The sequence below is a fragment of the Vespa mandarinia genome, chromosome 25 (assembly GCF_050613455.1).
Source record: "Vespa mandarinia isolate Hongniang chromosome 25, ASM5061345v1, whole genome shotgun sequence".
Classification (NCBI taxonomy): Eukaryota; Metazoa; Arthropoda; class Insecta; order Hymenoptera; family Vespidae; genus Vespa; species Vespa mandarinia.
In genome coordinates this window covers 441093-461196 of record NC_140834.1, presented here as the reverse complement: position 1 = coordinate 461196, position 20104 = coordinate 441093, and the positions used below count along the sequence as shown (strand labels likewise).

At 28.7% G+C, this 20104-nt stretch overlaps 4 protein-coding genes across 10 annotated transcripts; 2 read left to right on the top strand and 2 right to left on the bottom strand.

Annotated features, from left to right (window-relative positions):
• The first annotated feature begins 358 nt into the window (after nt 1-358).
• RhoGAP15B (RhoGAP_ARAP and RA_ARAPs domain-containing protein RhoGAP15B) lies at nt 359-10603 on the top strand. 7 transcript variants are annotated; one of them, XM_085664280.1, is made up of 14 exons: nt 364-499; nt 1240-1338; nt 3246-4235; nt 4341-4971; nt 5381-5960; nt 6053-6242; nt 6419-6542; nt 6738-6977; nt 7068-7280; nt 7415-7836; nt 7962-8201; nt 8533-8735; nt 8852-8893; nt 9013-9329. In XM_085664280.1, exons 3-14 carry the CDS (start codon nt 3456-3458, stop codon nt 9149-9151), a joined length of 3804 nt encoding a protein of 1267 aa, XP_085520406.1. In that variant the 5' UTR covers nt 364-499; nt 1240-1338; nt 3246-3455; the 3' UTR covers nt 9152-9329. The 7 variants fall into 7 exon arrangements, with proteins under 7 accessions (XP_035733565.1, XP_035733559.1, XP_085520406.1 ...); XM_035877667.2 differs by having other exon boundaries at nt 2596-4235; XM_085664279.1 differs by lacking the exon at nt 364-499 and adding an exon at nt 10475-10603 and having other exon boundaries at nt 556-1338; nt 2596-4235; nt 9013-9157.
• On the top strand, nt 10084-11669 carry LOC118446627 (pyrimidodiazepine synthase). Its single transcript, XM_035877554.2, has 6 exons — nt 10084-10360; nt 10475-10632; nt 10709-10873; nt 10942-11074; nt 11147-11262; nt 11333-11669. Exons 1-6 carry the CDS (start codon nt 10336-10338, stop codon nt 11453-11455), a joined length of 720 nt encoding a protein of 239 aa, XP_035733447.1. The 5' UTR covers nt 10084-10335; the 3' UTR covers nt 11456-11669.
• A 76-nt stretch (nt 11670-11745) lies between these two features.
• On the bottom strand, nt 11746-18074 carry MED23 (mediator complex subunit 23). Its single transcript, XM_035877553.2, has 21 exons — nt 17798-18074; nt 17447-17691; nt 17225-17357; nt 16961-17143; nt 16606-16893; nt 16325-16537; nt 16132-16218; nt 15869-16071; nt 15633-15783; nt 15311-15569; nt 15045-15219; nt 14798-14961; nt 14552-14721; nt 14340-14494; nt 14081-14261; nt 13634-14018; nt 13322-13561; nt 13070-13229; nt 12698-12985; nt 12359-12565; nt 11746-12268 (listed from the first exon to the last, which is right to left on the bottom strand). The coding sequence occupies exons 1-21, from the start codon at nt 17840-17842 to the stop codon at nt 12130-12132; spliced, it is 4071 nt and encodes a 1356-aa protein (XP_035733446.1). The 5' UTR covers nt 17843-18074; the 3' UTR covers nt 11746-12129.
• LOC118446628 (uncharacterized) lies at nt 17629-19600 on the bottom strand. The gene is made up of 7 exons (XM_035877556.2): nt 19154-19600; nt 18949-19070; nt 18743-18864; nt 18598-18674; nt 18359-18523; nt 17798-17866; nt 17629-17691 (listed from the first exon to the last, which is right to left on the bottom strand). Exons 1-5 carry the CDS (start codon nt 19278-19280, stop codon nt 18369-18371), a joined length of 603 nt encoding a protein of 200 aa, XP_035733449.1. The 5' UTR covers nt 19281-19600; the 3' UTR covers nt 17629-17691; nt 17798-17866; nt 18359-18368.
• Between the last annotated feature and the right edge of the window lie 504 nt (nt 19601-20104).

Sequence of the window (20104 nt, the reverse complement as noted above, 5' to 3'; positions counted from 1 at the left end):
GACGACATTTTCGCGCTCATATTTAATTTCATATTAAATTCAACAAATTATTATTAAAAAAATATATATATATATATATATACGTATATATACTTTATTTCTCTCTCTTTTTCTCTGTCTAAAAGATATATATATATATATCTTTTTTCTAAAGATATAAATGATAAAAATAGTAACTAGAATCATATATATGACATGATTATATTATACCGATAACAATAATTGGCATAACAGTTTATTCAGGAATGGCAAGGATGAATCATTTTCTTATTTAGTATGCTCTTTTTACATATATATATATATATATATATATATATATATATATATGAGAGATATAAATCCTTCCATTCAATCAGTAGCCATCATTGTTTGAAAAAGGGAGCTACGGTCGATCAGTGGAGTTTGTGGTGGGGTAAGATATCGAGCTTGTGCGTTTCCAACGAAATGGTAGACGTTCAGTACGATATCCGATCTTGTTCGGATCTCTTCTATATTAGTGGTAATGTCATTTTATCATTCTTGTTTTCGTTGTGTGTTATTACTTTTTTCCTTTCTCTCTCTCTTTCTCTCTCCTCTTTCTGCCTCTTTCTCTCTCGCTCTCTCTCTCTCACACACACACACACACAACACTCTTATTCTAGTAATTTTTTTCGTTAAAATTATTGATCATTTTTATCGCGTGTAATCAAGGAAACACGGGAAGTGAGATAAAGAATAGTGTTTTTCTTCCTTTCCCTTTTTTTTTTCTTTTGAATTGCATACAATACGTTTGAAATTGATGTGTGTCTATATACATATATATATATAATATATACGTACTTGTTGTAACTACATTGACCACATTGCACCTGATCAAATATTGGATGACAAGTATTGTGTATCGTTTTTGTCTTTTCTACAATATATAAGTTCTTCAATTGAAGTGGTGAATATATAAAAAAAAGAGAGAGAGAGAGAGAGAGAAAAGTTGTGGCAGTAGACGACGGTCAAGGGGAAGAGAAAAGGAAAAGTTGCGACAACAGTGCCAACAACCAACTGTAGTATATACCCAATTGTGGGTCTCTGACCCACGATGATGGTGTATATATATATATATGTATACTTACCTATCTGGTTGTGAATATAATGCTGAGGACTTTCACTATTCTCGAATGACTGACACACATTTTATTTATTATTATTAATAATTTATTATTATTATTATTATTATAGTAATTTGTTTGTTTGTTTGTGCAAAAGTTTCTTTCGTGCAAATGGTGGATTATTGAAAAAAAAAGAAAAAAAAGAACGAAAGAAAAAAACTGAGAAAAGGAAAATAACGAAAAGGGGGAAAGAGAGGTATTTTGTTATTTATTTATTCATTTACTCATTTATTTATTTATTTATTTTTTTTTTCTTTCTTTTCTTTTTTTTTTTTTTTGTTCTTTTTTAATTTCATATTCACGAAGATAACTATTTCCTTTACTTCTCCATTATTAAATCTCCTGCAGGTTCCTTTGTTCTCTCAGCTCTGTGTGTGTGTGTGTGTGTTTGTTTGTGCGTGTGTGAGTGCGACTCTATGCTTATCAATGAATCAGTGTCATATTCAGATTATAACCAGTTTGAAGTTTAAAAGGACATCTATAAAGAAAGAACATCCATGACGTTCGTTCTTTTATTAGAATTCATTTATCAGATTGAACATTTCTTTTTGTTGTTTTTTTTATTTTTTTTTTTTTTTTATTTTATTTACAAAGTTAAATCATTTAATTATTTCGTTGGTCGCTCCTTTTTTTTCTTTCTTTCTTTTTTTAAGTTAATTTAATAACCACAATTATCAAAGACGATCGCAAAATAAAATATATATATATATATAGAAAAAATTTTGGCTGTATGACCTTTTGTTCATTCGTTCGTTCGATCTATCGAACTATCGATCGATCTATCTATCTATCGATCGATCGATCTATCGAGCGCCATATTGCTTCTTTCTCTACGTTCATTCGTCGAACGTATCGTAATAATTGCGTAGTAGTATCATTTCGAACGTGTCTTTTTCCATTTCTATTTTTATTTATTCTTTTATACAGTTCATCGAAGTATGAAAGAGAAGGGGAGAGAGAGAGAGAGAAGGATGATCGATAGATCAAACGGATCGATATTAAATGAAATATTTCTTTATGTTCGGTGATAACTGAGAGGATATAAAAATAATAAATTATATCATTGAGAAGCCTCATCAAAAAGACTTTTTCTATGCAATTTCCAATGATATATCCAACGGTATCTCTACTTTCCTCTCCTCTCCTCTCTGTTCTTTCTTCCGGTCAGAAAAAAGGAAAAAAAAAAAAAAAAAAAGATTATTTTGTGATTCAACGAAACGAATGAATCGTCGCGGAAGAACACATTAGAAAAATGTTAGACCTTGAACCGGTGTGATCACCGAAGCATTAAGAGTTAATAGCTTCCTATTGATTCTTTTGTTGACTCTTGTTAATTTATTTGTTCTCTAATATCTTCTAAAAAACAATATATATAAATATATATATATATGTGTGTGTGTGTGTGTGTGTGTGTGTGTGTGCGTGTATATATGTATTTGTTTTTTGATTACAGAATTTATTGACGAGTGTCGGATATGATTCATCTAAAATGATATTTCACCATAAAACGCAATTAAATCAATTTAACCATAGGCGAGATATTTAACAAAAGGAGCCGAGAATTTGTCTGATTGTTTCTCCCTTTTTTTTTTCTTTTTTTTTTTTCCTGTTTTTTTTTCTCTCTCTCTCTCTCTCTTTCCTTTTCCTTCTCTTCTTCCTCCACAACAATGAAAAATAATTTGGATCGAAATATACAATCGAGAATTCGTAATAGAAAAATGTATAATACATGTACAATTACATCTGTAATCTATCTCTATGTATCTCTCTCTCTCTTCTGAGTGAATTTGATAGACATGCTTCAAACTGGAAATGTTTGCCTATCCTATCATAAAACTGATAGTAATAGTAGTGACCTATAACGTTTCACGTATCAGAGAATATCGAAGAGATTTTTTTCCCCGCGAGAATTTATTTATTTTCCACCTTATTAATCCGCGATCAATTTATTGACTCATGAGAAAAAGGGAGAAAGAAAGGTAGGAAGGAGAGAAAAGGGGTGTACGAACGACCCTTCTTTCTTTATATACAAATTTGTCAATTACGTTGATTCAATGACCTTCCATTTCTTCGAACCCTCCACCAATTGCTCCTTTTTATTAGCCTGAGACTAATCTGGTTGTGTCAAACGTGAGAATAATAATGATAAAAGGTGTGATAAGCAAAAAAGTAGAACTAATACAGATGTAAGAGACGGAGAGTGTTCTCTTCTTCTTCTTCCTTTTTTCTTTTTTTTTTTTTTTCGTGACTGGGGAGTAATATATCCTATCGAGAAGGAAAGAAAGAAAGAAAGAACATTAATGAAAGATAAAGATGGAGACAAAACCGATACCAAAGCCGAGGTCAATTATAATGGCCGAACATCCAGTACCGGCTCCAAGGAAAGTACCACCGGTACCTGTTGTTTTATCATCACCATCACCGGCATCATCGTCATCATCGTCATCGCCGGCACGTAGTAAAAGTCCGAGCGAATCGAGCCAATCGAGTCAGAAAAGTGATGAGATTGTTAAATCTAATAATAACGAGGGAAGAAATTCGAATGAATTTTTTCGACAATTGAGTACCAGTTCACGTCAATTGAAGGATGAAATATCTGAGAAGATGACGTTAAAGGGACGCGCCGTTATATCGAGTACGAGGAACGTCAGTATACGCCTTGAAAAATCTATGAAGAATCTTTTGACACGGAGATTATTGACGTCCCTTAATCAGGAGGATATCATGCATGATTCTAATGTTATGAGGAATACGAAAAAAATTGGGGACGATAATAATGCCATTGATGACGAAAGATGCGTATCAATGCCAGCTGATGATATATTTAGCAGTATTACCTTTCACAGTCCGTTCAGTGGTAATCTTAAAAGTATCAGAAACGAGGAAGATCTTTCCGGGCTACGATACAGTCCACCACCACCGGTATATCCGCCACCCCCGCTTCCTGTAGAATCATCTATCAACGACGAATTAAATTCATTTACATCGAGCAGTAGCAGCCATTATGATACTCTTAGTTCTACCATCTCCGAACAAGTACAAAGAGATTTTCCAGATTCGAATTTCAATCTCTTCAATTTTATTCAACGTCAGGTAATTCAATTATATTATTTTATATCATTTCTTTTTTCTTTTCTTTCCTTTTTTTTTTTTTTTTTTATCTTAGACTCTAAAACGACTCTGTTTGTTTGTTTGCAGGGTAGCGATTCCGATCAAAGTTTAAATTTATCCGACATAAACGTGAGCTTAACCGGCGACAGCAAGTCCGACATCGACAGGAGATTGTCGAGATCAGATTCTTGGACATTCTATGACACAACGCCGCCGTCAAACAAATCCGAAGTTATTAATGAACTCGATAGGATATCCAGTACCGAGGAGGAAACTTTAGAACAGGCAGTGAATGTGAATTTTACAACATTTAACGCCAGTTTAATATCCTTAGAAAATTCTATTTATGATAATAATATTACATCGAAGAGTAATAAAGATGAGAAATTATTTGAATCGATGTTATCCAATGTAAAACAAGGAAGTAGCAGTGGTAGTAATAAATCTTTACTATTCGAATTCGATCCATTCGCAAAGACAACCGAGGAAAACATTTATAATAATTACGAGAGCAACGATTTGATGTTGTTGGAAGCATTATTATTGACTAATGACTCCTCGAGTAATCCTGGAAGTACCGTAGATCTTCACGAAGATAACGAGAACGAGGAACCAACGGAATTGGAAGAGAAAAGGCTCGAGGACTCTTTGATACCACCAGAACCACCTAAGAGATTCGATTCTTTACCTAAGAACGAATACGACGAGGTTGAAATTGGTAAATGTCGTCAGTAATATTTAAACATTTACAATTTTGACATTATAAAAAAAAAAAAAAGAAATTCATGAATCATACAATACGCAAATTATTTTAATTGAGCTCAAAAGTTGGCTCTGATTTCCTACATAACACAGATCTACAACTAGAGTTAAATCCTTTTACGATACTCTAATACTTTAACTCTTTGACTGCTGCGTCCAGCAAAGGCTATCATTGGACGCATATATGCGCCCATTTTGATTGTTTATTATTTAATAATGTGCATGTCCCCAGCGATCGTATCCATGAGCCACATACGTGAAGCTCTTCAGCTTAGAACAGCTCTCAGTCAAAGGGTTAATCTCTTCGCATTCATTATTGTTATTATTATTATTATTATTATTATTATTAATATATTTTTGTACAGGTAAGAATCCAGCACTTTTACCAAAATTGGTTCAAATGACAAGAAAAAAGCAACCAGCTGTACCACCTAGAAAAACAACTGTCAAAGTAATTCCTGATGTATCATCAATGACCATAGAATCTAAAATGGCTACTACTACGGGGAAAATTGACGATGCCACGTCGAATTCTCTTGTTAAAACGACTTACGACGATACGAGGAAAGTCAGTGTAATTCAAAAATTAAAGAAATTAAGTCAAGATTCAACGGCCAACGTGATCAAACCGAACGTCATAAGTTTTGTTAGAAGTGGTAGTAAATTGTTGTCGAGAAATCGTGATCACGAGGGATCTGCCGATCATAATTCGAAGCAAATTAAAATGGATAGACCTAAGTGTAATATTTCTCAATGTAATTCGACTCATAGAGGTATTGTTTATAAAACTGGTGTTGGTATTGAAAGAGCTAAAGATTTAATTCAAAGGGCTGCCGTTTTGACTGGTCCAAAATTATCTTTTTATAATGACAAAAGTATGTCAACCCTGAAGGAAACTATTAATCTTGAAAATGTCTATAGCATTCATCTCTTGCAAGATATTAAGTAAGTAATATATATATATTTGATTGATTGATAATACATTCGTCATGCCTGATAATACAATTTTATTTTATAATGAATATTTCTAATGACAGAGTAGTAGACGGTGAAACGGTACATTGCATAGCGATTAGCAGTGAATCTAAACCCCATGTATATATATTCTATGCAAAGGGTATCGCGGAGAGAAGAAGTTGGGCTCAAAAAATTTTAGAAGCAATGACATCGGTTTTCCCTATAAAATACACATCCGATCTTACTAGAGCCGGTTGGGTTTACTTAAAGGTATGAAAATATTTTAAATAAAGGATAATGCCAATGAGAGAAGACATATAGTTCGTCGGTACAAAATAGTAACATTATAATTTTCTTAGCATACAAAAAGGAATCTGATAAAAGGTATGCGATTATTATTTATCACAAAAGAAATCTTTTATTTAAATATATATTTTAATTTGCAGGAGGGTATAACGGGTACATGGTTCTCAGCTTGGGTTCTTCTTCAAAAAAGAACATTGGTTTATACGAATTCATTGGAGCCTCCGATATTGGAATATTTAGATTTACGAAAGGCACGTTATATAGGTAAATATATAAAATAATATGATACGATAGTAATATTCCATGTAAAAAAAGGTGATATTATTTTGATCTTATTAAACCAACTCGTCTTATGATCCTATTAAGCATTATTGTCACATGATATATCGTCGCTTTTTATTATGCCAGATTATTCCTTTTTAATCAAGTGATTGATGTACATTAAATATTTTCTTTCAGTATTGAGAGAACAAGAAGGACCAAATTCGGATAATGAAAATGTACCTGTAGTAGTAGTTGACGCTGGTGATTCCGGTGCATTGCATATAGCAGCACCTGGTTCAAAAGAAGCTTCAGCTTGGAGACATGCCTTGTATCAAGCCGCTACCAACTGTGGTCCGGCATTACAGCAACAACAAATAACGCATGACAATGTCCCTGTTATTCTCGACAAATGCATCAATTTTATCTCCACGCATGGTTAATAAAAATATTATTTGAATCTAAATTAAATTAATTGTTATTACTAATGTCAAAGAGTAATTTTTTTTTTTTTTTTTATAACAACAGGTATAATGTCGGAAGGAATTTATCGTCGCAGTGGATCTAGTAGTGCCGTTATTAAATTATTGGAAGCCTTTAGAAGAGACGCATGGGCGATACAAATTACTCGAGGATCTTACACAGAACACGATGTTGCTACGGTTCTTCGAAGATTTCTTCGGGATTTACCAGAATCTTTATTCCCCCCCAGTATACATAATCTGCTTTGTCGATGCTCAGGTAAAGATAATAATTGTCAATCATGATTTTATACAACAGTTCAATGAATTTTATATCAGAGTTATCATCAAGATATACAGAGTATATATATGTATATATATTTGTATTTGTAATATTTTTCATTTTGTATTTAGAACTTAGCAATGAAAGTGAAAGAATACAGATTTATAGAAATTTATTGACGACATTGAATCCTATAACATCAGCAACTATACGTCGAATACTTGCTCATTTACATTATCTTAGTCAACAAAGTTCAAGAAACTTGATGACTGTTGAGAATCTCTCAGCAGTTTGGGGACCTACATTAATGCACGCAGGAGAGAATAGTGCTGAGGATTGGAACAGGGAGGAGACAAAAGTGATTGGCGATTTGATACACTTATTTCCAAAATTATATCAATTGTCTCACGCGGATCTCGCTAAGGAAGCTAAAATTTTAGAAGTTCTTGAAAAACATCATGTTTCTAATAATGGATTGCGCGGTGCGCCGTCGGGCGATTTAAAAATTTGGATATATTTACTTTCGAAAGAAGGAGAATGCATTAACGTATCGGTAAATATTTATTTGATTATCCTTAAAACAATTATAGAAATAAAATTTTTTTTTCTTTTTATGTATATATATATATATATATATATAATCGTTTGTACTTAAAAAATAATAGTTTTTATTTTTAGATCGGAGCGCAAAAGACGGCATTCGATGTATGTCGTGAATTGTCAGAAAAAGTTAATCTACTTGCTCATGAATTGTGTTTAGAAGAATATGCACTTTCGGGTGCATTGAAGAGACCACTTCATCATAATGAACGTGTATTAGAAACAGTTGCTAGATGGGGTTATTGGGATCCAGATGATAGGAAGGATAATATCTTAATATTGAAGAAGGATAGATTGTACAGAGATATTGTACCATTGGTAATATTTTATATATGTGCGAAATAATAATTAATAATAGAAATACGTACACATATATATAAGCAAGTGATTAAAATAGTAGCATATATATTTTGTTTCTTTCACACGTCACTTGTATAACGTAGATAGATCAATTAACGTGAGTCAGAACAATTAAAAACAAAAAAAAAAAAAAAAAGAAAGATATTTTTATATGTATGTCTAAACGGGAAGCAACAATTATGGTTACACGATTTTTTTCTCCCTCTCTCTCTCTCTCTCTCTCTTTGTCAATATTTATTCTCTTGATAAATTGTTTATTGTTGTTTCTTTTTTTTCTGTTTTTTTCAAGATCAAACCACCCATGACGATATCGGGCGAATTGAAATATGCAGACGTAAAGTCGAAAAATTTTAAGAATTATCTTTTCGAATTTAGTCAGGCTAAGTTGTATTGTTACAAAGATAAAGTTTGTTCTACCAAATTGCACGAATGGAAAATTGAAGATATTATTTGGTATATAGGTCATGAGACCAAACGCAATCCACAAATGGGGTAAATATATTAATATTAATTAAGTTAAAACTTTGGTTTTTTTTATCTAAATTAAATTTATTATTTAATTATTTTATCGTATTGATTTGTTCCTTTCTTTTTTTTTTCTTTTGCAGCTGGACTATTACGTTTATATTAAGAAATAAAAAACCAACAAGGTATTGTTATCTTTATAATTAATTATTTCATTACTCAAAGTCTTAGGAAATTAAATTATTATAGCGTTGAATATTTTTTTCTTCTTTTTTTTTTCTTTTTTTTTTTCCTTTTATTTTAGATGCAAGGAAAATCCTTTCTTTGGTAATATTTTAGCTGGTACATATAAGAATGAACAATACAAATGGTTAGCTGCTATGCTTTTTGGAGAATTTCAAACCAACCTACGTCCATCTGCTATAAATTTAATGGACATATAACTAAATGTAAATGAATATTTTTGTAAATTACAGGGTTTTTATAGAATATAGAATACCTACTGCCACTTAAATTGTTTTAACGAGAGCTTAGACTTTTATAATAAAGATTATATTATAAATATGATGTTATATACATTAGAATATATATATATATATACCGCATTTGTAATATTTCAAAACATACGGAGTATTTATCAATTAAGCATTCCTTAAATATCTTATAATTTTTTTTTCTTATTCATTAAATCTATACAAATTTAAAATATACTTTTATACTAATAACAATGTAACAAACACAAATATAAATAGAATTGTGATATAAAATGAAATTAATTAAATAACAAATGTACTTTATATAAATTTTTAATAATAGTTTTTTTTTTTTTTTTTTTTTTTTTAATCTTTCGTTTATAATAAAATATTAAATTAAAATATTAAAATATAATTTACGTACATTTCTATTGTTATTTTATTGATTTTTCAGCATGCTTAACCTGTACTACTTAAACGTTCAATCTCATAAAAATGATTTACTTGTACTACTTAAACGTCTGACACTATAAGACTGATTCGATTGTACTACTTTAATGTCGGACCATTCATCAATGTCCCACTTGTACTACTTAAAAAATAAAAAAAGACACTCTTACTTTACTCTTTGAAATACAAAAAAAAAATTCCAGAATTGTCGAAGTCAATTGAAAGTTTATTTTTTTATCGACATGCAAACTACCATCGAGTTTAATATCTACTTATTATTAATCGAATTATTTAAAATTATTTAAAATTATTTTGCCAATTGATTAATTTTTCTTTTTCCTTACGTAATTTTTATTCCATTTTAAATGTTAATTTGAAATCAATTGTATTCGATATATCTCGAATAATGAAATGCGCAGATCCGTATGCGCATCGCATTGACGCTGCTGCAGACAAGTATTCTAGATTTTGACATCATTCGGACCGATATATTCTGCAGACAAAAAAAAAAGAAGTATATTTGCTATTATCTAAATTTTATTTCAATTAAAAAAGTAATACAACGAATCAAATATATATATATATTAAATATTATTTGTTGTTCAATATTAATTTATAAATTAACAATAATTTAATACAATAAACTTTTATTACATACAATATTGTTATTTTATGATTATTCTGTCAGAATATTATAATAAACAATGAGTTCATTACATCTTGGAAAGGGTAAGCTGTATGATGGTGTAATTTTTTTTTGTTTTCGATTCAACAATTAATGGGTTTATCGTATTACATAAAAATAAAAAAAAAAGAAGAAGAAATAATATATATTTTTTATAGGTTCTACTAAACCGGCAGAAATCGAAGGACAGGCAAGATTATATAGTATGAAATTTTGTCCATACGCTCATAGAATTCGTCTGATACTATCCATTAAAAAAATTCCTCATGATATCGTCAATATTAATTTAAAAAACAAACCGGAATGGTATTTAGAGGTATATAATGTCTTATCATTTTTACATTTATATTAATAATATTTAACCAAATTATTAATATAAAATTAAAAAATAGATTCATCCAGAAGGAAAAGTACCAGCATTTGTTGATGCAGATGGTAAAGTAATCGTTGATTCAACGGAAATTGCAAATTATATAGATAAAAAGTATCCTCTACCGGAATTATATCATGAAGAAACAAAAAATCGTGATTTAGAATTACTCGAACATTATTCCAAGGTAATTTTGATAATTAAATCTATCTATCAAGTATCTAAATTAATTTAAAACAATGATTGTATTTATAGATTATTGATATTTTTTCAAATTGTATACACGGTAAAGATTCAAGAATGTTGAATGAAATAGTAGATGAATTAAGTAATCTTTTGGAAGAATTTGAGGACGAATTAAAAATGCGCGACACAGATTTTTATGGAGGTTCGTATAAATATAATAATTGTATTATATTTTCATTTATTACATTTAATTGTTTACAATAATCTTTTCAAGGTAATGAACCTAAGATGTTGGATATTCTCATGTGGCCATGGATTGAAAGAGCAAAGTCATTATCATTAATTTATAAACAACCTTTGAATGTTGATAAACAAAAGTTTCCAAAAATTGTAAGTATAACTATATACATACATATCTCAACTAATATATATATATATATTTTTTGTTTTGATTTAACAGATGAAATGGATTACTGAAATGAGAGCACAACAATTTGTACAAGAAAATGCATGCTCTTATGAAAAGTTTGGGCGGCTTATCAACGAAATGAAATCTTCTGATATTGATTTCGATGCTATATAAAGAATGTCATCGAAATTTTAGAAAATGCTTTTACAAATACTATAGACAGACAAAAGATAAGAACTAAGAGAGAGAAAGAGAAAGAAAGACAGACAGAGAGAGAAAGAGAAAAATATTAATCATTATTATTCCTAAATAAACTGCTGTATTATTATCTTTTTATTTAAATAATCTATTCTAAGTCGACATTAAATAAATAAAAAAAAAAAAAGAATAAGTTGTTTAAAGTAAAGAACTGAAAATCAATTCAGTAATTAATCGTGATACAATGACAATACATAGAACATCATGCTTCACAAATTCAGTGTTTTTTTTTGTTTGTTCATTTCTCAAATAATATTTAGCATAGTACTATAATGGTATAAGAGATACAGACTGTAAACAACAATGAGATTATCAACACGTGATCTTTCTGTTGCTGCAAAAAATAATAGACCCTTAATCTCAACAGTCCTTTTTTTCTTTTTTTTTTTAAATTAATAGTGAGATAAGACCTCCTAATTATTTGAGAGCAGAATTAATTAATTAATTAATTAATTATATCTTCTCTGAGTCCCTTCAATATTTATATATATATATATATATATATATATGTATAAAATATATATTTACATATACAAAGATAGAAATGTCGTGACAATATTCACTAATGTATTATTCCAATATAAATTAATCTACGTAGAATGAATTTCTTCTATATTCAAATGAGCAATAAATCTCAATCTCATTTGTAAAGCAGGTCTCAATCTACGAATAATACATTCGACCTCATTTTTCATCATATCTCCAACGAACATATATTTTATGTGATATCTATAATATTCAATGTTAAGGTTAACATTGTAAAATAAAAATTTGTTTTGAAAGATTAATCTTGTTTTAACAATTAAAAACAAAGGATACAACAAGTCACAAACTGGATCCATATATTTTAAATGTGTTTGCGTACGATCCACTTGTTCTAGCATTTCGTATAAACTAACTGCCAGATCAACTATACAACGTGGTCTCTCAGCATTAAATCTCGCTAAAGTAGGTCCAATTAAATGGCAAGCGTATATTAATTGTTCTTCGCTATTTACCACAGGTTGAAGTTTTTCTTTAATGAATCTAATAAATATATATATATATATATACATATATATATACATATCAAGAATTATTAATAGAATAGAAATCTTTTTAATATCATTTTTTCATTTTTTCATTAATCAATTTTTAATTAATTATTTATTAACTTACTGCGGCATCGTTGTAATTTGACCAGCTCCAGCGTGATGCCAAATTGAATGTGCCAATGCAAGCATATAACTGTATTTATTTTCAAGTAAACTATTATGCGTGATATTGAAATTAAACATCTGAAATGGTGTTAAATTATTATACTGCCAATTTGCTAAACCTGGACTACTTATAATTTCTACAAGTCTATCATGTAATGTAGACCAATAGCATTCTGGTAAAGCAGCTAAAAGCAATCCAACACAATTTATCCATAAATGTATTTCATTGGATGGTACTACGGTATACCTATTATAATATAAAAAAAGTAATTAATAAATATATTAAACGTGTATGATAATATAATGAATTAATATAAAGATTATATTATACCCTTTAGCGACAACATCGAGTAATGAATTTGCAACTAAATTTGGCGCTACAGGAACAGCCATTAATTCTACGCATGTAACATATAATGCGTGTGCTGCTGGATTAGGAAATTCATTAAATCTCCAATCGGTGGCTGGGAAATGGGCTGTACCTGACATTGCTTTAAAATAGATATTTTTTTTCAAAAATTAAATTTTAATATCTATAAATCTATACTTTTTAAATTTCTAACAAAATATATTTATTACTTACTTTCTACAATTCTTTGTACAAGTCTAATATAATAATCCAATTCTGGTACCCAAGTAATAGCATCATCGGCAGATCGTGCCATATACATTTGATAAGCTTCAGATAATGCCCATCCTGGTGCTCTGATTTCTCTTAATGATCCAAGAACAGCAGAAACTAAACGTCTTTTTAAAGGGGGTCGATCTCTTAATTTACGTTCATAATAATGTAATGTATTATACAAATATGTCACAGGTCGATCTATAAAATAATTTTACACTTAACTTATTAAAAAATTTTTATATAGATTTGTTACAATAATATAATACTAACCATGAAATTTATATAAACAACCTAAATGTTCCAATAATATTTCCAAACTTTTTGTTACAGGTGGTATCTCCAAATACCTATGTACAACTATATCAAACACAGGTAAAAATCTTAAACAAACATTTCCAAAGTATACAGGTAAACTTTGATATTGACTAGGTCCACCGCTAGCTTGTTCCATTATACCTTCTGGAGCAAACTTTTCTGGAAATTTTCTATGAAAAGCTAAATGTTTTTCGTGCCAATTTGATTGTTTCCAATGTTCAGGTGAATTTTCTTTAACAAATTCTTGAACCCTATTTCTAAATTCAGCTGCTTTAAGTAATAATAATTGAATAATAAAAAAGCATACTTGTGCTTCGCTACCTTCTTGAGTTCGTAAAGCCTAAACGATAATAAAGATATTAATCCTTAATATATCATTTATTTTCTAATATTGATACTTACCAAACAAAGAACTAATCTATCGATTGTCACTATATTGTATTTCCATATCATGTCATTGATTGTATCGACACATTTATTAACATGCTGTCCACCAACACTATTGGCAAATTCAAATACTAAATAATCACAAAACTTTCGAAGATGAGCTGATAATGCTCTTGCTCCTATTCTTTCTAATATCCTATAAACAAAGAAAAAAAAATATTTATAATAACAATCAATAAAATAATAAATATATAGATGTTATATAAATATGTACTTATATGCGATTGGACTAATGCGATCAGTCTCGAGTATCATCTTCCACAAAAGGCATAAAAATAAAGGAGGTGTACCAGGTACAGAAAAATGAGCGATTATATCATTTTCATTGCTCATAGATGCCCAATTTCTATATTCCTCTTCTACGGCTTTCTGAAAATAATTTTTTTTTTCTCACAACATCATTAAACTTCCTCTAACGAGAATTACCTTTATTTGTTGTTTATTTTCTTTGGCGACGCTATTTTGTTGAAAAAATTCACTCAATACAGGTGGAAAACATTGTAAAGTATGATTAGCCCATGAATGAGGTGTATTTTGCATGATAGTATTCAATAATTCTTTACACCAAGTACCGCTAAGACTTTCTGCTCCAGTACCTAATTTATAATACATATAGTTGCAATAATAAACAATTTATTATTTATATTTATAATACAATTTTAATTAAATTACCTGTTACATGCATGGATCGTGCTAATGTTAGAACCAAAGCTCTATTAAGTTCTTCGGATTCCGCGGATACAAGTGTTTTAGGCTCCGATAAAAATCTGGACAATTGCGGTTGTACTTCTGCCGAACCTAAGCCGGTAATTAAACGAAGAGCTGTACTTTCAACGCTAAAAAAAAGAATATATATATATATATAAATTTAAAAAATATATACAAAGTATTTAGAAAATCATTAATTTATAAATAATACCAAAGATGAAGCTGCGTTTGATTAGTTTGTGGAACAGCAGCAAGACTATGAAGATGAGATAAAAGTTGAACTCTATAATGTGGTTGTATATGGTGCATTCTATAACTGAACATTTCCAATAATGTATATAATGTTCCCCATGCATGAGACTTAAATACTGTTGGTAATAATTGACCTAAAAAAAAAAAAAAAAATATGTAAATAATCATAAATCATAAGATATTTATAATGTTTATATTATTATTATATTTTTAAGACATACGTACTTATAAAACCTTTTATACCGAGACTTTCAATTTCTGTGTAAACCAATAATCTACTATAAGTCTCAACCAGTGCTGGTGCCAAGGCCATATTACTTTTTGATTGTGCTAATTTGATGACATGAGTGACAATACTATGAATCAAACTCATCTTAGAATGTACAGTCAATGAATCTAATATTGACATTGAAAGTGGTGTAGTTGGACCACTTGCCAAAGCGGCATTATTTTGTAATGTTTGTAAAGGCTGTTGCTGTTGACCCTATTTAATTAAAAACAAAATGTTATAAAATATATAATAGAAATATATAGAAATTTAATTTACCTTTGGATTGCCTAATATAGTATCAACTAGTGCTGCCATTGGTCTACTAAAATATTCTTGATTTGTTGAATATGCGTTGCATAATAAAGCAATGCGATAATCTAAACCCATACAAAGAGATGTGTTTGGCATAACTAAATGCTGTAAAAATCTAAAATATATAAAAGTCAGAATATTAATATCTATATATGTAAAATATTATAATTATTTAAACTACTTCTTAATTATTTCCATACTCATGATGAATTTTTAATGTATGCGGAATAGGTCTGTGAATATTTGAATGTTCAATTTGAGCTTTTTTAAGTAAGTGCATCCATATACATATAATAGCCATTTGATGAGTACAAAGTGCCTGGGTACAATCTGGTAGGGGTAAAGGTTCTTTCTCTGGATACAGTAGATCGTATAATTTCAAAACAGGTAAAAAATTTGAAAGCTGAAAATATTTAGAATATTTATTATCTATTAATAAATTTTTTAATATATTTTTATTTACCGGATTTCGTTGAATACTTCCAGAAATAAATTGTAATAAAACCCACATTAAATGATCTCTTCCTTTTCTTAATTCTCTACCAGCCAACTAAATAAACATTTATATATTATAATTTTTATACACACACACATATATATATATATATATATATATAAAATGTAAAAAATATATATCATTAAGGAATTAATTATACTTTATCATGTATCGCCATTACGAGACTTGGAAAAGATGCAAATTGGAACAGTACAAAATAAATCAATTGAGATGAAAGGTGTAACCACACCCAATGATTAGCGACAGTCCCATCTGTTCCTTCAGCTGGTAAAGGATCATTTTCAGATCTTTCCATAGCCAAAATAACAAGTTCTACTAATTGCTCTTCCAGTACTATACATCTTTGCTTATGCTATAAATAATAAATGAAATTAATATTTATTATACATTTTTTTTTTTTTTTTTTTTATGCACACATACTTGTTTCTGGAGACCAAGCATTGAGCATACCATGTCTCTACTATAAGGTTGCTCTAAAACGTATCTTAATAACTCGGTTTGAGGTTTTAGTAAATCTTGATCATATGGAAGATTTCCTTTCAATGAAAACTTTAATGTAGTAGGATCTAATAACCAAGGATTTATTAAATGATCGGCATAACCTGTATGTTCTACGACAGGTAACATTTTTGAATGTCCCACAATGGAAACCATTTGTGCCGTAGTTCGAAAACTTTCCACAAAATTTGATAATAATTTCGCTAATTTCTGTAAAAAAAAAAATACTTATCAAATATTTATATATTATTTAAACTTATAAATTTTTTTTACTTACCCAATGTGGCCAATTTTTATGATCTGGATAAGCCTTTTGAATTTCGTTAACAATGAAATATCCTGGTAATAAACAGGCATTTCTATCAAAAATATATTCGATAACATTTTCTAATGCTTTTAATTGTGGCTGAATAGATGCATTTAATCTTGCAGGTATTGTTTGAGCTTTTTCTATACAACCCTATAATAATATATTAAATATATTTATTTATAGAAATAATTATATTAATATAATATTAATATTAGATATAATAATATTTACTTTCATTATTTCTCTGACCCCTTTGTAATCTACTCCTCCAATAATATGTCGAATAAGAAGGAAACATTCTACCCAAAAATCTTCTAATTGATATTGTAATTTATCACAGTTTAGAATACATTCGCATACTAATCTGTAATATTATTTTATTTAATATATATGTTTCAAATAGAATAAATAAATAAACAAATAAATAAATAAATATTTTAATTTTCATATCACCTCGCCGGTAGAACATTTGTCGAAACCAAATTCTCAAGTAACGATAATAATAATTGCAAACGTCTGTGATTTGTCATAGCGGCTGCCGTTGTAAGAAACTGACGTATTGCATTTTCTTGTTGTTCGACCGTCAGATCAGTCATTGCAGTTGTTAATTCTGATTGCCATGTCGATATTTTTTCTTTTTCATTGTTAGGATTATGTACAAGTACGCAACTGAATGCTTCCTCTATGGCTTCCACTTTCTGTAAATACATCAAGATTATTTTAACAATAAAAATAATTCTCTTCATTCTGTATATATATATATATATATATATAGAAAATTATTGGAAAATATAGAGTACTTACTAAAATGTCGTTTACTATATTTGCTATTTGTGTATCACTGCCCATGTTTATTTGAAATATTTTTTGTTTCTGTATTAAAAAAAGTAATAATAAACTAATACTTCCAATACTTATATCACCAAAAGATATATATATAATAATCTTGCATTATTATAAATTAAAACTTTTTAATCGTATATTCATAATTATAAACAATGATGCAAATACTTCGTATTGTCGTCATATCAACATAACCATATTCACGATACTGTTTTCCATTTGTAAATGTGGAGGATTTTTTTACACGTGAGGTAAGACTATAATTGTGTGTAATGTAAAATATAGTCGATAGAGGCGCTGTTGTTACTACTGCCATTTGTTGAACACACGTTGTTGTTTATGTACATTGGATATCAATAAAAATTCGAGATTATATTATTCAAATTAAATATATCTTTTCGTTGACATTATTTTTTTTTTTTTATACTTAATATTATCAAATACAAAAAGAAAGAAAAAAAGGAACAATTTCAAAGGCACAAAATCATTAATGAAGGAATAACATTTATATAATTTTCTAACCTTTAATATTTTATTCATTTGCGATAGAACTCTTTTTATTTTCATTTAATTTATTTTCAACAGACAGATAAACCTCGTGCCATAAAAGATTGGATAATTCTTCGGAATCCTTTTCATCTTTGGCAAAATTAAAATGATGTATATAGTCACTTTTGTTAGTTACATCTGATAATATAATAAAGGAGAAATAATCTAATGTGATGTGAAACAAATTATTATTTAATAATAAAAAAGGATACATCCTACTATATTGTCCTTTAGATTACTATAATCCCAATGTATACCGGTCCACTCTTTATACATGCGAAGCTTCTTCCTGAAAAATATAAAGCTTAAGTTAAATCAATTATATTTATTTATTATTCTTTAAAAATAGCTACATACCTTCCTGTTTCTAATAATAATTGATCATGCTGATTTGGTTTAGTATTTTTTAAAAGATTTTTCTTGATCTGCAAATTTGTATTTTCTTCCATAAATTTATTGTATTCTGCTTTTAATTCGGCCTGAAAATATTAATTTTATATACGTAAGTATTATGCCTGTATAAAATAATTCACATTAAATAATATAAAAGAAATATAACTCACAAAATGTTCATTATGATTTGACAATTCTTTGTTTTTCTGTTCTAAAACTTGTTGCTTGGTATGAATATCTTCTTTCAATATTACCAATTCAGACATCAAATTTTCAAGTTTTTCTTCATTTTCTAAAAAAAAAAAAAAAAGAAAAAAAAATACAATAATCAGAAAAAATTAATCTTTCAAAAATTTTTGAACAAATAACATTTACCCTTTAATTGTTGATCTCGTTCATGTATAACCTGATTTACTTTCTTTCCACGTTTATTTATAATCTCTCCAAGTTGTGCCACAGTAATACTCTGATATTTATCTTGTAGATTTTTTATTTCGTCCATTATTATTTATTTGATGATTTATTTAACTAAAAAAATTCGTTTGAAACGCGTTTGAAACGCGTGCGACTATAGCGACATGTACGAACAAAATATAAACTACGAATACAAATGGAGAACGCTATGTCCATCATGCGTTTATCGTGTTTTCCAATATTCGTGTTTTCCAAATTTTGAATAATGAAAGCGCATTCCTTCGTAGGACTTTTAGTCTGCGATTAATTAAAAACTATCGAAAATATTAATTTATAAGTTTTCGCGTTTAAAAAGAGTTTACATGTTCACTTATCATATGGTTTGAATTAAAAAGTAATTTTCCTTTAACACAGTGTTGCCAATTTTTAACAAATCTATTATCACATTTGTAAATAACCATAGCGATTGGTCAACGAAAGAAACATTATGATTGGCTCGTTGTTTGTTTGCGAATAAATATGATTGGTTTATTATCTTTCTCATTGCATACAAACATTTCTAATAAATATATTAATAATTTTCTATGTAGAATATACGTATAAGAATCGGTATTAAGGTTAACATAAGTACAGAAAGGAAAATTCAGCCACATGAAAAGGGAACCTTCATCGTTATGCATTAATGGCCGCAAATAGATAACTAGAAACAATAGATAATACTTTCACTTTCTTCGATGAGTTTATTTTAGTGTAATTGTAGTGATTAATAGTGATCATGTTGTGCTGAATTAGTGTAACATTTAAATTGTATATATACATATATATGTATATATACATAAAATTGTATTACGAGATTCTTATAGTGTTATTTGACATAAGAATCTAATCTCTTCATTCGATCGTATTTTTTTC

What these genes read in the sequence shown, in the direction of transcription:
- RhoGAP15B (XM_085664279.1), top strand. Translation starts at nt 3,456, where the DNA reads ATGGAGACAAAACCGATACCAAAGCCGAGGTCAATTATAATGGCCGAA. An exon ending in CATCTCTTGCAAGATATTAA is followed by an intron (nt 5,961 to 6,052) that starts GTAAGTAATATA and finishes TTCTAATGACAG; the next exon opens with AGTAGTAGACGGTGAAACGG. An exon ending in ACGAAAGGCACGTTATATAG is followed by an intron (nt 6,543 to 6,737) that starts GTAAATATATAA and finishes ATTTTCTTTCAG; the next exon opens with TATTGAGAGAACAAGAAGGA.
- LOC118446627 (XM_035877554.2), top strand. Translation starts at nt 10,336, where the DNA reads ATGAGTTCATTACATCTTGGAAAGG. An exon ending in TTCATTACATCTTGGAAAGG is followed by an intron (nt 10,361 to 10,474) that starts GTAAGCTGTATG and finishes TATTTTTTATAG; the next exon opens with GTTCTACTAAACCGGCAGAA. An exon ending in CGACACAGATTTTTATGGAG is followed by an intron (nt 11,075 to 11,146) that starts GTTCGTATAAAT and finishes AATCTTTTCAAG; the next exon opens with GTAATGAACCTAAGATGTTG.
- MED23 (XM_035877553.2), bottom strand. Translation starts at nt 17,842, where the DNA reads ATGGGCAGTGATACACAAATAGCAAATATAGTAAACGACATTTTA. An exon ending in TAATGGCGATACATGATAAA is followed by an intron (nt 16,219 to 16,324) that starts GTATAATTAATT and finishes ATGTTTATTTAG; the next exon opens with TTGGCTGGTAGAGAATTAAG. An exon ending in CAAATTACAACGATGCCGCA is followed by an intron (nt 12,566 to 12,697) that starts GTAAGTTAATAA and finishes TATATTTATTAG; the next exon opens with ATTCATTAAAGAAAAACTTC.
- LOC118446628 (XM_035877556.2), bottom strand. Translation starts at nt 19,280, where the DNA reads ATGGACGAAATAAAAAATCTACAAGATAAATATCAGAGTATTACTGTG. An exon ending in CAAATCATAATGAACATTTT is followed by an intron (nt 18,865 to 18,948) that starts GTGAGTTATATT and finishes TAATATTTTCAG; the next exon opens with GCCGAATTAAAAGCAGAATA. An exon ending in AAAGGACAATATAGTAGGAT is followed by an intron (nt 18,524 to 18,597) that starts GTATCCTTTTTT and finishes TTATATTATCAG; the next exon opens with ATGTAACTAACAAAAGTGAC.